General features: G+C 51.8%; 1 protein-coding gene across 2 annotated transcripts in view; it reads right to left on the reverse strand.

The window, feature by feature from the left end:
• Window positions 1-15,102, reverse strand: part of Adamts16 (ADAM metallopeptidase with thrombospondin type 1 motif 16) — a 124,967-nt gene that overhangs the window by 81,360 nt on the left and 28,505 nt on the right. For both annotated transcript variants that reach the window (XM_078018537.1, XM_078018534.1), the window contains exons 4-8: window positions 9,886-10,147; window positions 8,132-8,331; window positions 6,742-6,825; window positions 4,543-4,702; window positions 2,999-3,104 (exon numbers count right to left, since the gene is read on the reverse strand). In XM_078018537.1, the coding sequence (XP_077874663.1) occupies window positions 2,999-3,104; window positions 4,543-4,702; window positions 6,742-6,825; window positions 8,132-8,331; window positions 9,886-10,147 (812 nt within the window). The remainder of the gene's footprint in view (window positions 1-2,998; window positions 3,105-4,542; window positions 4,703-6,741; window positions 6,826-8,131; window positions 8,332-9,885; window positions 10,148-15,102) is intronic.

Raw genomic sequence — 15,102 nt, forward strand, 5'->3', positions numbered from 1 at the left:
TCTCCAATGGACTTGTGTCCAGACACACTCTTCAACAGGTGCCTTCTGCCCTCTGTGCATCTGTGTGATTTTCAACACCACTTCTAGCAAACTCTATGCCCTGCTTCAAGATATTTAATATAACTAGAAAACTCTCCTTGAACCGTGTGTTCACTCAGCAATCCTGGTTCATCGCCTTGTACTGGAGCAGAGTGCATATCTGGATTCTGGCTCCAGTCTCTTCAAACCACCTGTTCTGGACAATTTCTATTGTTAGGTCCGATTCCCCAGTATGAAGGGCAAGTAGGTGGTGGATGAAAACAACTTAGAAGAAAGTGGATGGGCATAAACTACGATCCTTCCTTGAGTTGCACTGAAGGTGAGAGAGCATCGAGTGTGAAGCTAGATACATGCTCCATCAGGAACAGGACCCAAGACATGGCTGTCACCTCTGAACCAAGACATTCATGCGTCTTCCACAGCAAAAGTCCTAATAGATAAAAAAATTACTTTTTAACCCTCAACATGAGGAATTCAAATTTGACCCTCCTTGGAGCTTCTTGCCAAAGAAATGGTAAAGGCACAATGTCTGTGCCAAGGCATCTGATCCCTGCATCAAACCTGAAATTCCTTCCTCAAGAAATAGAATAAAATATGTTAATGCAATAAATGTGCTTGTCTTCAAGTCAATTAAAGTAAAATGTGTGACGTTTATTACTGATGTCATGTGCTGTGGCCTTTCTCATTTGGAGCTGTCAGACCTAAAGCTCCACCCTTCATTTGTCCCCCTCCCCGCTCACATTCTGGCTCACTCACCCCCATTCCACACACACACACTTGCTGGATACTCAGCCTGGACCCCTCATTTGGGGAAAGCAGTTTAAGAGATTTTCCTAAGTGGTTTCCTCAGTTTGAGTTGTCTGTGAAATTGCTCCACAAATTTTACAAAAGTTGCCTGATCCAAAACAGGTATTGCCATCATATCTGCTACTACTATTATCATAACAGCGATCGCTGGTTTGTGTACTTAGCTTATGCCCAAAACACACATTTCCTGTTTTCTCGGCATGAGAAGAAGCTGTTTCGTTGACAACACTGGCTCTTAGAGCTCTGGTCTCTCTCCTGCAGTGTCCTCTGAACTGCCGCTGGTCCAGAGGACGGGGTCGCTTCTGGAGGTCATCTCCCATCACTCTCCTTCCTTCCCACCCACCTGCAATCCCACTCTCAAGTGATCTACGTTTCTCTCATTTCAAGGAAGTTCTTCAGCCATATGGCCAGGCTGAGTGAGGAAAGGAACTATTGACAATTGGCTGACTCTGGTCCTCGTTGACCTGGGGATGGAGAGCCCTGTTAGAGGCATCCAGATTCGAGTCAGTCAGCTTCACCTCCTGCAACAGCCTGCACAGTCGCGCCCACATCTCAACCGCTTGTCCAACGCTGACGGCTCAGTCCAGGTGACTTCAATATTTCTTGCCTTGATAGTTTAATTAAATTCAGGTATGGTTCAGAGGACAGCAAGATCCTCGTGTCGTTACAATAATGAAAGTTTTTGAAGTTTTTACTCTAGCAGACTATTAAAAATACAATTATGATTTAACTGAAAGCCTTATAGAGTATAGGTGTAATTTTCTAGGCAATGAAATAGTCAATCATTACCTCTAATGATAAAGGGATCAGTAATGGGATATGGAGCATCATTTTCAGGTCACATGGAGTCTAAGCTGCAGAGCCCCATGTAGTTCCACAGACAGAGGTCACACATGTGTGTGCATAAATGTGAACACACACGCACACACACCACACACCACACACACACAATACACATGCCACATCCCCACACACAACACACACACAACATATGCACACAATACACGCACATTGCACATACCACACCACACACCATTCACACCACACAAAATATATACACACCACACACAACACATGCACACAATACATGCACAACATACACACCACACACACAACACATGCACACAATACACTCACACCACATACCACACACACCACACACACAATACATATACCACACCCCTACACACAATGCACACACAACACATACACACAATACACACATCATACACACCACACATCACACACAACACACGCACACAATACACACACCACACACACGACACATGCACATAATACACACACATTATACACAACACACACAATACATGCACACAATACACACTGCACACCACACACACACACATGCTATACAACACATGCACACACCACACACACATACACACACACACACACACACACGCCTGAATGGGTGTGGGTAACATGAGTCTGTGACTTAGTCTATTTTTCAACAGGGGATAGAAAAGTTAGCTTTGCAGAAACACAAATCACAAACACCCCTTTTGATTTTTTTTTTTTTGCCAGTAAAATCAGCTTAAAATTTAAAAAGTAAAAGAAAAAGAAAAATTGAAATGTTTAGGAAATTTTCTGGGCTGAATTCCAATACAGTTTCAATACACAGGACACTATCTACACCCACTCCTGGCCTGTGTGCTCATGAGGTCACCTGTAGGAAACCCTGGCTGCTTGGACTGCAAGTGGGACCCTTCAATCCTTTTAATGAACAGATCCATAAAGTTAATCAGCTACAGCAATATCAGACAAAGAAAGCTTACCTGAGACTCACAGCTGCCATAAGTAATTGCTAGACTCCCCGCGCCCATTTTACAGGTGTAAGTGTAAGGTTTTCATGTACAAAGAGGACGCCAGCATCACAGCACCCTTGTTGAGAGCCACTTGCCCAGGACCCTGTCCAGCTAGACCGAGCCTCCTGGTGCAATGAGATGCCACCTCAGTTCAAAACCAGTTGCAACACTGAAGTCGGGTGTCTAATGACAGCATTTTACAACTGACATCTCACAGTCTGCATGTGAACTCCCTCTAGAGACATGATTTCATGCACTGGTAACCCTATAGTGATCACCCAGTTAGGAGAGGCCCCGGGCTGCACCCTCCCTAGAGATGGGCTTACTTGTGTCCAGACTCGTGGGCGATGGTGAAGGCCAGTCCCAGTCCTGTGTCTTCATTAATCGTACAGCTGCGGTATTTACTACACATTCCGCTTATGGGCGCAAATCCTATGGGGCAAAAGATTGAGACAATCTATGCCAGTGTTGCCATATAAAGAGTCAGTAAATATCTATTTTCTGCCCTATGATACAATCTGGTCCTCGCCTTCATTTGGGGAACCATGAAACGGACCACCCTTGGACAGTCGTGGAGGGATGTGACCGTGTGTGGGAATGTGGGCAAGTGGTCTACCTGGGAGCCCAAGGACTCCGTCCCATGGAAGACGGCTCATGTTTCTAGCCCATGCTCCTGACACAGGCTGTAACTGGGGCCAACAGAAGAGGGTTTACTGTGTTCTCTGTTACACCTGGGTTCACAAAGCCACTGGAAGAGCCCGTGGAGAACAGGTGTGACGGGAGGCCCCAAACCCACCCCTGTTCCGTGATTCTCTCACTTCTGAAGGGGCTCTGGCTCATCACAGCTGCGGCTTACGGCAGAAGGAGACAGATCAAAAGCAGCCAAGGGAAAAGTGGAAAAGTCACGTGGCGCAGAGTCTGGGAACCAGGGGTGAACTTCTGAGACCCTTCCCCCCTGGGGACACAGCTTATCTCCCCAGCAGTGAGTGTGACCACCAGTGTGAGGTGCTGCCCAGCAGCTGGGAGGCTCAGTGGCGCTCAGCCTCCAGGGTTTACTGGAGGCTGGTCATGGGGCACCATGCCTGACATGGACCACTGCAGACTCCCAGAAGGAAAGCAGGGTAGGCAGAGGCCATGGTGAGGGCACAGTGGGCCACTCTCCTAGGTGGAGTGCTAAGGACCACCCTAAAATCTGAGTGTTCTAGGGACAGCCAAGGGCCAGCCTTGTAAGCAGGTCCCCTTCAAAGGACAAGCAGTTAGGCCACTGTGGGGACACTAGGATAAACCTGTGCTGGACAGAATCCTGCCAGAGAGATTTTCCAACAAAAAGCATTCCTCTGAGAACCAGGGGAGGAAAGAGAGTAAGAGAAGGTTCCAGAGTGTTGGAGTTAGGGGCCCACTGCCTTACAAAGCCCGCCTCTGGGTTGTACCCAGCCTTAGAAATAACTAAAGCTTGCTGACTTGCTAAGACTGAGATATTGACAGAGAAAAGGGAAAATGAAGAGCACAGTATCTTATGCTATCTTTATAAATATTCATAAATGTGCTGTTTCTGCTGCTTAGTGAGATCTTCTGTGTATAACTTGGATCTATTAGCCTATTCTCATGTGTGGTAGAAAAAATGGAAAAAAACTATGTCCCACATCAGAAGAGATGGAGAGTCAGACTCTGAGCGACCTTCATCTTGGATGAACAAGAGCCTGCTCCAGGACTGAGCCCAGCTGTGCAGGGAAGGCAGTCTTTTTCCCACAATCAGGCTCAGCAGTAGCTGCGGCTTGTGGATGTGGGCAGGGCAGAAACCCTCAGCACCCACACGGCTCACAGAAGGGCATACCCCACATGGCCCACAGCTTCTGCTGGAGGGTCTTACCTAGAGTATCACAGGGCTCGTTCTTCCAGGAGCATATGTCCAGGCCAGTCAGTAGGATGGCGTGGTCATGGCGGGTCCCGTCCTTCCCCATCAATCCCGACTGCCACTGACAGAAGCTACTCAAGGTGTGGTCTGCGTGGTGACTTATCACCAGCCCTGGCTGTGCAAGAGAGGCCAAGGCCCCATGAACATGGAGGGAGATGTTTCAAGACCTTATCATCACCACCAATCTTCGTTGACTTGGATTTCAAATACAAAGGTGGACCCGGATAGCAGTAAGCTAATGTGTGCATTTTATGCAAAAGAAACCCTGACAAATTCAGTGCAGAGACTCATGTACTTTTCTGTTTATAAACAATTGGAATATGTCTGGCTGAGCCTGAATGCATGTTCAGTGATTCAAGAAAGAACATTGGTGCATCTTTTTGTTTTTGCACTTAAAACCTTTGGAAAACATTGGCAGAGTTACATAAGGTAACAAAGTCATTCAAGCATGGTTTTCCTATACAGACAAACATGCAAACATGCGTAGCCAGTGATAGGATGCTCATTTCATAACCTGGCTGGCAAGTGGTATCTCCAGCCATGCCCCCTCGCTGTTCATTGTTACAGTGTTCCGTTAAGTAACCATCCTAGGACAGAAGCAGAGGGGTCTTATTTCGGAGAGGTGCCCTTCAACTAGGAGGGAACTCTCCAGAAAGACGTCCATAAACACCAACTTCTAGCAGAAGAACAGGGATATGCCAGAGTGAAGAACTGGGGAACTCATGGGAACTGGGGAATTCGGGGTGTGCAGGAGCATCCGTCAGAGCAGGCTGCCACGAGCTTTCTGAGCCACTAAGACAGGAATGCGACCATGTCCATGTCGGTGGCCAAGGAGAATCAGGACAGGCCTCAGTTTCAGCACACCATCTTGTTGAGAACTCCACTGCTGGAGTGTGGTCGAAACCTTTGCCTGTTGGTCACTAAACGTTTTCTCCTTTAATGTTGATTTTGTTTTTCTGGAGAGACAAATGCATCCAAGCTAAGTGCTGTGCGTCCACACTGAGGTGCGCCTGCATTCCTCAGCAGCAGATTTCCAGGAATATGGCACTGATTAAAGTTAACACAGGTGTATGATCAAAAGATAACCTGGCTTATTCCTTGCAGCTTGGATGGATTCCAAGGCGAAAACGTTTTAATACAAGGAATAATTAACCTGTCACCTGAGAAGCCCTGCTGGTCTGGGGCTCTCCCCAGGCCCACACTCACAGAAAGGACAATGAGGTAATCCTCCCTGACCAGCCAGGCTGGACACAGCCCTGCCCGGGCACACACACCTCCCCCCGTCCCCTCACCCCGTGGGGAAACAGTGATCTTACAGCTTATGAATGGGCTCAGTTTCTGTCTAAAAATTCTTTGTTCTACAAACCAGAAAGCTGTGGCTAGGAGGCAACACTGGTGCGTCACCAAGGTGGAAATGGACACCTGTCCTCACTTGGGTCCAGAGCACACTCTCCTTTGCAGAGTCAGTCATCAGGTTGGGGAAACCCAAGTGGTCACCTTTCACGACCAAGATGCCCTCCACTGTTTACGCGGGCCTCTAAGGGCTCACTGTGAACGAGTTCCTGGAGTGTTCCCTAGGGGTCTGGACGGGGACAGCGAGGTGCTTCCTCACACTGCTACTGGGATCCCACAGAACTTGGGGTCTACGTGCTCTCAGAGTAAGTGGTAGACATTCAGAGTCTTCATGGGGAAAGGTGGGGAGGTCAGGTGCGGGCACCCGGCTTAGGAGCAGAGGTGATGGGGTCAGGCAGCTCGGCCCTCAGCCCGGGTCAGTGACAGGCTGCAGCATCTTCACTCCTCCAGCAGAAGGCGGAAGGAGCTGCACTCCAACTGCCCCCAGAAGGTCACGGACACAGCGGCCAAACCCCGTATCCCCAGCGTTCCCACCCATAGGTCTAAGGCAGCTTTTCATTCCACTTCCAATCATAGGCCAATTAAAAGAGTGTTTCTTACTGTGCATGCGCGCGCGCACACACACACACGCACACACACGCACACACACGCACTTTAAAACAACCAAAAAAAAAAAAAACTGACTGCAAAATCAACTGTTCCTAAGAGAAAGAGATGTAAAGAATCCACAGAATGTGAAAAGCATCATTTTTCACTTAATTTTCTGGGGAAAAGGAAGCTGCTGGTTTTGAGGCACCGTACCTGTTCGTCTTCTAGCAGGATGAGACCTACGACTGCGATGTTGATGTTTCCCCCTATGGTTCCATCCTTGAATAAAGCAGACACCTGGAAGAGCAAAGCCACATCAGACCCTGAGCAGCCACACGTCCCCTACTGCACGGACACTGCCTGCGTCCCCCCGGGTGAGGGCCATTTCCATGCTCTCATGTGGTCAGACAGGCAGAGATCCATCAAAAGGCCACTGGCCAGTCCTCACAATGTGCCCCTGGAGGTGAAGGCGCGAGGTGGGGGTTCACCTCCTGTTTAGCCCCACTGAAGGGAGGGCCAGGCCCTGGGTGGGCAGTGTCCTCCTCAGAACAGGGGCACTGCTTTACTCACAGGGATGACCACCTGAGCCAAGCAGGCCCCAGGCTCTCCTGGTGAGGAAGCCCAGGCGCACAGAGAACTGGTGAGGAGGAGAGCAGAGGACGGGAGAAAGAGAGGGAACGTGGTGAGAAGGCCATGGCAGAACAGAGCGACCTCGAGAGACAACGGAACAGGAAGCAGACGTGAAGGATCAGGGCAGTGTCCCCGGGCAACAGCAGGGACAGTGTGGCCCCAAGACACGGAGGTACAAGGACAGCTCCACACCAGGGCGCAGACAGCACCCTCACTGGGAGCAGGCTGGTGCTATGGCCCTCCGTGAAGAGGGCCCAGAGCCCTGCCCTGCTGGCCACCTTCTGAACCTTCCCTCAGTCCCTGACTTCATAACCACACGACTGGACCGCCCAATGTGACACTAGCAATGAGCATCACAGATCTGTGCACAGAGACACTCGGGTGCTGCTTACTGATGGTGAAGAACCAGAAATGCCTTCAAAATAGTGTCATTGAACTTTTTTTGAAAACTTTCAAACATCCCAGACTTTGCCGCCTGGGATCCAGATTTCACTCTGGTGCTCTGGGGTCAGCACCCCTCTCCTTGCTCCTGAAGAGTCCCTGCAGCTGCAGGTTAGAGAGGAGGACACTGTGTGAGACGATGTTCTGCCGGGTCATCCTGCTTTAGAGCTTTTGTAGTAGATTAAAAACCTCACACTCAACACCTGGACATCAGCCCTCCTAGGAAAGTGGGTGCTTCTACATTCTCACTTAAAAGCACAGATACTGCTGACATACTCACTGCACTGAACTCCTCGACCCTCCTAGGGAGGCCTAGCAGAGGAAGAGCCACTGAACCCCAAACCCTGCAGGGCAGACGGGCTTGCAGAGGGGTCTGCTCGCGTCTCCTCTTTATGACACCCTCCGAAGTGCAGAGAACGGCTCTTTCAACAGGATCACACTCAAGCAGGGTCGCCACCCGCTGAGCGTTTCTTCCCCAGAGACGCCCACCCAGCTGGACACTGCACAGGCCGGTGCTGGCGGCCCACCCTACCATGTTGAGGATGGTCAGCACGTAGGTGGTGATGTTCTCCTGCCCGTGGCTCTGCATCATCTTCCTGTCGACCACCACCAAGGTCTCCACGTTCAGTTCTTTATTCCGGTGGGACTTGAGGAGTGAGCGCCGGCACCGGGGGACAGACTCGTACTCATCGGGAAGGACGAAGAGGTCCTCCGTGGGGGGCTGGGGTGCATCTGTGAAGCAACACGGGGGAGAAATAAGGCAGCGGTCCCCTTAAGCCCAGATGAACCTGGGGAGCGGGGTAGTGACATCACCACAGTTTTCTGAGCTCGCCATCACACTGACGTAACCCAGGTGGGCACAAGTGCCACCCTGGGGCTGGTCTTTGTGGGGCCCCTCCAGTCTCTGCAGGGGCCCGTGGGGTCCTAGGATGGCACTGCACAGGCAGAGGGAGTGACGATGACCCCCGTGGAACCCCTCCTAGAAGCCCTGGGGTCTGGATGGCGTGGCCCAGAGCCCTGGGTCTTATTTCTACTGTGGAAATGTGGGCTTGGAACAAAAGCATCTGCAGCCCAGGGCACGGCAGCCGGAGGTCCCTGGCGCTGGACGCCGGGGCAGAAGCACCAGGTGAGGGTCCTGCAGGCCAGAGCCCCCACAGGCCCCTCAGAGTAAACCTCTCACCCTCACCAAGGTGCTCGTAGTACTGTCTCCTAAACAGGAGTGTCACCCAAGCACCCGCCATCAGCCAACGCCTGAGGCTGAGAAGCCGGAGGTGCACCCTCCAACAGGCTCAGGCTCACTGTTGACTTTGAGCAGATCCATCTACCTGAGTCTGCCGTCTCCACAGAGGGACAGAGGGACATGGAAAGCAAGACTCCCTTTCTGAACCCGAAAGGGAAGAGCTCTCCTGAGTGTGAACTGCCCTGAGGCAGGAGACCAGGACCACCCCAGGGAAGTCCAGGGACAGAAGACTGAGCCCACTGACCTAGTTCATTCAGGTTTGGGATCTCTAGTTGGTAGGCATGTGTCCCACGGGCTTTATTTACAGGGTCAGATGGCCGGAGTAGTGCCTATCCGGCTGGTGGGGCCAAGTGACTTTCTTCCTGTTCACCAAGGTCTGCTGAGCTCCTGCCCTGACTCCCCTCTGCTTCGGGGGGTTGGCAGAGCAGCCATCACACCAGCCACAGGGGAGGCAGGAGCGGGGAGGCTAATCAGGGGGTGCTCTCGGGACAGCTCCAGGAATGAGGGGAGTTCCAGGAAGGTGCATTCCTGACCAAACGTAAATAACAGGTCACCCCTTAAGGAGCCAAGCCAGACAGAGCAGTCCCTGGAACTCTGGTGGTGAGCTGCAGATGAGGGACACCCTGTGGGTGTGCCGTGTGATGTGGCGAGGCCTGTGAATGCACGCGTAGACAAACTGCCTCAGCAGGAAGCAATGTCGGCCTCAACAAACCCGAGCCTCCAAAATACAGAACCCCTGAGCAGAGGGGACAGGGTTCTTCTGAAGATGTCTGGTGGGTCCTGTGCTTCTGAGTGTCACTTTTCTGTCCAGGGAACAGTTTGTTTAAAAAAAGAGAGAGAAAAAAGTCTCCATCTCCCAGGGCGGGGTGCTCCACCCTGAAACCCTGAGTTGGCATCTAACAAACTCTAGAACCCTGCTCCAGGGCCGTGATGGCAGCTGCAGACGACATCTTGCAGGTAGGTGTGTCTTGAAGGAAATCAGCATTTTCCATTGGCTCACACAGACACCAAATCTTTACCCTCACGGGAAGAAGCGCCTTACGTACATTTCTTGCGTCTTCCACAGAAGTGCTGCCTGTGCCAGAGCCCCAGGTTGTCACTGAGGCCCTGCAGGCCTGGGCTGGCTGGCTCCCCGGTCCTGGTGAGCAGCAGGCCAGGGGGTGCCTGCGGGGCCTGGGGTTCCACTGCTCTCTTGTACAGCACGTGGGAGGCAGGCCCACCCTGCTCAGAGCCCTTCAGCCTCCCTGCCAGGTGTGGAGGGAGAGGTGTCAGGAAGTAGTCGGCCTCCTCGGTCCTGATCATGCCGGCCTGGAAAACCAAGAGCAGGAGGGAGAGCAGGATCAGCCACCGCAGCTGCAGCGTGACTCCCCAAGCCTCACGTTTCAGGGGGTTCTCTCAGGAACAGGCTATTCTCTCCAGGGGAGCATTTGTTGGAAAACCTGGGCCAAGAGAGAAATGGCAGGGTCCCCACACACAGCTGAGCCCCTTCATCCAGTCTGCATCCTTCTGGAGAGATCTGCATAGAGCAGTTCTGTGACCCAGCTCCAGGCACAGACCGAGGGCTCACAACAATCAAAGCTGGCTGATTTAAACCAAAAAGGCTGAGGGAACGTGGCCACAGATTTCCATGCACTATCAGGAAGAGTCCCAGAGAGACAGATCAAAATGGAATCCTGATAATTTGAAAACTATGTTCAAATGAATTTTACAACTGGAATAACATGCGACACTTTCTAGAAAGGTATAACTTAAAAATTAATCAAGAAGAAAGCATGAGAGAATTGCTTAGGGAAACTGACAGATCTTTCTAAGCAAGATGTTTAAATCTTCTCCATTAGGAAATAAAAAAAACAAAGTGATTCCATGAAAACACTGTTCAGTATAACAGACTGAACAAGGAAACACATCCAAGAGACTATGTTTTTTCCCTTTCAGAGCGAAGAGCATCTTAAAGTGTGATGATGGCTGTTGGTGAGAGTGAGGACAGACAGACAGGTGTGGGAGCAGCTCAGGAGACCATACCGCAGCCGCCTGCGGACACTTGGCGGAAGACGTCTTGTCAGCCCTTCCCGCATAGTGAAAAAGATGGACCCTTCACAGGAGCCTCACCACGATGAAGTGAGGTTCAGCCCAGAGCTGGAAGGACCTTCAACCATGCCAGTCGCACAAGCTCGTGGCAAGAGAGCCGGGGATGCCATTTCACAAGGTCAGAAAACGCTGAACGAAGGGGGTGCAGAAGCCAGGCTCCTCCAGAGGACAGTGACAGTGCCCCACACAGAAGCCAGGCGGACATCCTGCCGGGAGGTTTCTGAGGCCCAGAACTCAGACTCACACAGCGAGAGCAATCAGGCAAGAGGAAGAAACAAAGGGCACCGCAACTGGCGGATCAACGCGCTCAGCAAACTTGCAGGAAACAGAACCGACAGGCATGGGTCAGTAGTGTTCCTCTCCACCAACAGGAGAGTTCCTGAAAATCCAAGAGAGCAATCCCACCTACCATAGTTCCCCACACACCCAGGAATGAATTCAACCAGTGAGGGGACAGACGTCGACAATGAAGATGGAAAACACTGATGGAAGTAACTGAGGAGGACAGAAAGAGGAAATACATCCCAGGTCCATGGGTGCAAGAGTCAGCCTTGTTCAGAGGTCGCTGCCCACAGAGCCCACTGCAGGTCCAGTGAGATCCCTGCCCACCTTCCAACGGCATTCTACACAGAACTAGCAGAAGTCCAAGTGTCCGCCTAGGACCACAGAAAACCCTGAGCAGCCAAGCCACACACAGCAGGAAGAACCACATGGAGGCTCCACACCACCTGCCTCTCACACACTGCAAACCCCAGCCATCGTCAGATCGGCAGAGGCGCCCAGCACACACCGATGGGCCCCGATGGACAGCCCAGAGGTACACCCAAGCAGCTGCAGCCTTGATCCTCAGCAGGGGTCCCAGGAACACACACCGGCCCTAGACGTGAGAGGCTGTGGAGCGGTTATCTTCAGGAGAGTCAAGCAGGAGGCACAGGAGGGGAGTCCACTGCTCAAGGTCTAAACGTCTGCGGGTGGCCAGACTCTCGAAAAGAGCCGGTGGCAAGGCTGGATGACAGGATGATGGGACTGTCTCCAGATGAATTTTTTAGACTCTTAGAAACGTTATTAAGTATGGCTGTCAGTTTATAATAAATCAGCTGCCTCTACGGAATGTCGATCCATCGTTTAGAACTTGGCAGGACTGAACTTCCACTGATTCTCGTGGTACCGCTCTTTTCCAAGGCCATTTTGATATTTTTTACTCCAGGACACTCATTAGGTTCTACAAGGTCCTGATTTCAGGAATCTGATCCTCACTGTGGGGTTGGGCAGCAGGCACCCTCTGACCTCAGTGCCCACTGAGAGGGGCTCTGGGCTGTCCTGAGGGGGTCGGAGTGCTGGTGTGCTGTTGGGTGTTGGGAGAGGACCACTGAGACTCGGGGGGAAAGCAGGTGGGTGAGGGGAGACGTGACCAGAGGGAGCCCAGGCTTCTCACGCGTGGGGGACCAAGCTTGGCCAGTGTGCCTGCGGGTGCGGGCTGGCAGAGGCAACCCGGGGAGCTATCGAGGGACCATCGGCCCTGTGGGGGGTGGACCTCCTGGGGCCCGGCCGCCCAGCGCAGGAGAGGGAAGCACTGGACCAGGCACAGGAGGCGAGGCAGCCCCAGGCAGGGCTGCAGTGAACCGCTTGGTCACCGTTTCCGCCTCCAGAGCCAGCGACTGAGGGAGGTCAGCTGTCAGCCTGGAGCTGTGCCAAAGAGCCCAGTGTGGGGCTCAGTAACAGCTGAAGCCAGGCGACTTGCCTCTTTCTGCATTTTAAGAACCCATGAGTGTCTAAACACTTACTGAGGGCTTCCACCTGCCTGCTACCCAGGTGGGTGGGTTTTCCACACTACTGAAGGTAACCCGTGTGAGTACTGAACTAAGAGAGAAGAAGCCACGTTTTGCTTAAAAATTTTTTTCTGACATGCCCAGGATTCCATATTTTTCAAACCATCCCTTAGAACATCATCAGCTCTTAAGGAACCCAGGACAAATATTACTCAGCATCTCCCCTGCAAGCTGGAGTGAACTCCTGGAGAAGAGCCAAAGGAGTGGGACTCCCCAGCCTTTACCATCCGGTTCTAACATTTGTTAGCTGTGTGACTTGGGATGACTTGCTCAGCCTCTCTGTGCTCTTTTGTCATCTTGGAAGTAGATAAAAGGATAGCCACTTGCCATGAGTTTGTGAGACTTAACAATATATTTAAAATACATGACCCATAGAAAACTTTCCAAAAAGGTTTACTGAATTAATGGAAGAATGAGTGTAAAATACCCTACTTTTCCCTGACGATATTCAGATATCTTCCTGGTAATTCAGATGTCCCCGAGGATGCTTCAGACCCTCTGAAGCCCTGAGTATTTCCATACCCAGCATCATGATCACCCCAAGTCAGCTCTGCTTCTCTTTGGACCTTCTGCTCGACTTCTCCACTCTTTCCCCCTCCCTCACCTACAGCTGTTCCAGGTCCAAATCCAGTTTCTCAACTCCCCTGGCTCAGCTCCTTCCTAGGTGGCCCTGGCTGGAGGACCCAAGGCTCAGGCAAGTGACCCACTTCCACTGGCAGAGTTGAATTTCCATTAACAAAGCAGCCAAGCATTACACGGCTTGTATTAATAATTTATCTGAGTTACAGTATTCTATATTAATAATTGCTAGTTTGACTAAGCACCCAGAGTGCAGTCACGTGGACATTTTAGGATTCCTTGGTAAGCAACAGAGTCACCCCACCAGCTTGCTGTGTCCTTAACATGTATTTAAAGGACAGGTGAACACAGGAGATCGATGTCTCCTTCTTGTCAGAGCGTCCCACTGAATCGAGGCCGCTCACTTGGAAACTCATCAGAAACCTCGTGCACAGCTTCGGCAGACCCGCCACCTGGAAGGTGTCTGCAGCTGGATTATTAACCTCCTCGCCACTTTGCAAAGGACTCCTCGGGGCCTTGTCCCCTGGGCCAGCTCTGTCACTCCTCACTGGGGACTCACCATCCACTTGAAGTGCCTCCATGAGGAAGGAAAGGGCAGGTGTCCCATCACTGCTGAGCACAGCTGTTTCTGAGCCTGGAGGCCGATGCTACTGTTTTGCGTTTGTTATTCTTCAAGGTTAAAAGTTGATTTTTTGTTAATTGTGCACCCACTGACACATGGATCTAGAGCTTATCTGTTCATGTCAGCTGAGCCAATCAATAGGCCACACAGAAAGTACCAGGAGAGTGACGACTGCTCGCAGAGCTGGCCTCTCCTACAGTAAACGTCATCCCAGGTGACACCCTGAGCCCTTGCCAAGGAAGCCAGCTACACTGGCTTGAGAATGCAGCTCAGTGGCTGCTAGTCACACCTTCCCAGGAGCCTGTCATCTGTCACTGATTCCTCCCAGGCTCCTGCCCCCCTGCCCCACCAGAGGCCTACAATCCACCGACCATGGGGCCACCACGTCCATCTGGGATCACCATTTCCTTGGACTCAGAGGCTCCCCCCCCAATCCTCTGGACACGCACCGCCCAGAGCTCTGTTTGCGGGTCTTTCCCATATCTCAGTGTGGGATGACACAGTGTGGGGACACGCTTACTGTCACAGTGTTCTTGATGGTGGAGCAGCAGGTAGACCCAGGCCTCATGGCAAGCACAGTGGCCAACTAGCCAGAGGTGGCTCCTGAGGCTAATCATGTGGCTCGGGTCCTAACTCTGCCTTTCCTGGGCATAAGCACCACGTGTGTGTCTGCGTGTGCTGGTGTCTGGAGACCCTGCTTCTGTGTCTGCAGATGGAGGATAAATCTATGCTCTTTCACTGGGTGATTACAGGTGTAAAGACACACTTCAAAGGTAGCAAAGAGAAGACATCTTAGACTGTCCATCAAGATCACGGGATGGATTTGTATAGAATGAAAACAGCACGTGGAGCCTGGAGAAGAAAGGAGAAGAGAGGAGAGGAGAGGGGAGGAGTGGAGTGGGGAGGGGAGGGGCCTGTGCAGAGTGCGCTACAGGCAGGGGAGTGCCCAAAAGGCTGAGGGTAGTGCAGAGAGTCACAAGAGTGAGGGACAGTTATCGCCAGGGATGCCCTGGCAGCTCTGGGCAGGGCCAGGAGGAAGCCAGGGGAGGAGCACACATTTCCCATTAGAGTCCATGGGTCCCCAGAGCCGTCACCTGGACCCATGAGCCACTGCTGGAATCACCCGTGTTCCTCGACACAGACTC

Source organism: Ictidomys tridecemlineatus, chromosome 1 (genome assembly GCF_052094955.1).
Source record: "Ictidomys tridecemlineatus isolate mIctTri1 chromosome 1, mIctTri1.hap1, whole genome shotgun sequence".
Taxonomy (NCBI): domain Eukaryota; kingdom Metazoa; phylum Chordata; class Mammalia; order Rodentia; family Sciuridae; genus Ictidomys; species Ictidomys tridecemlineatus.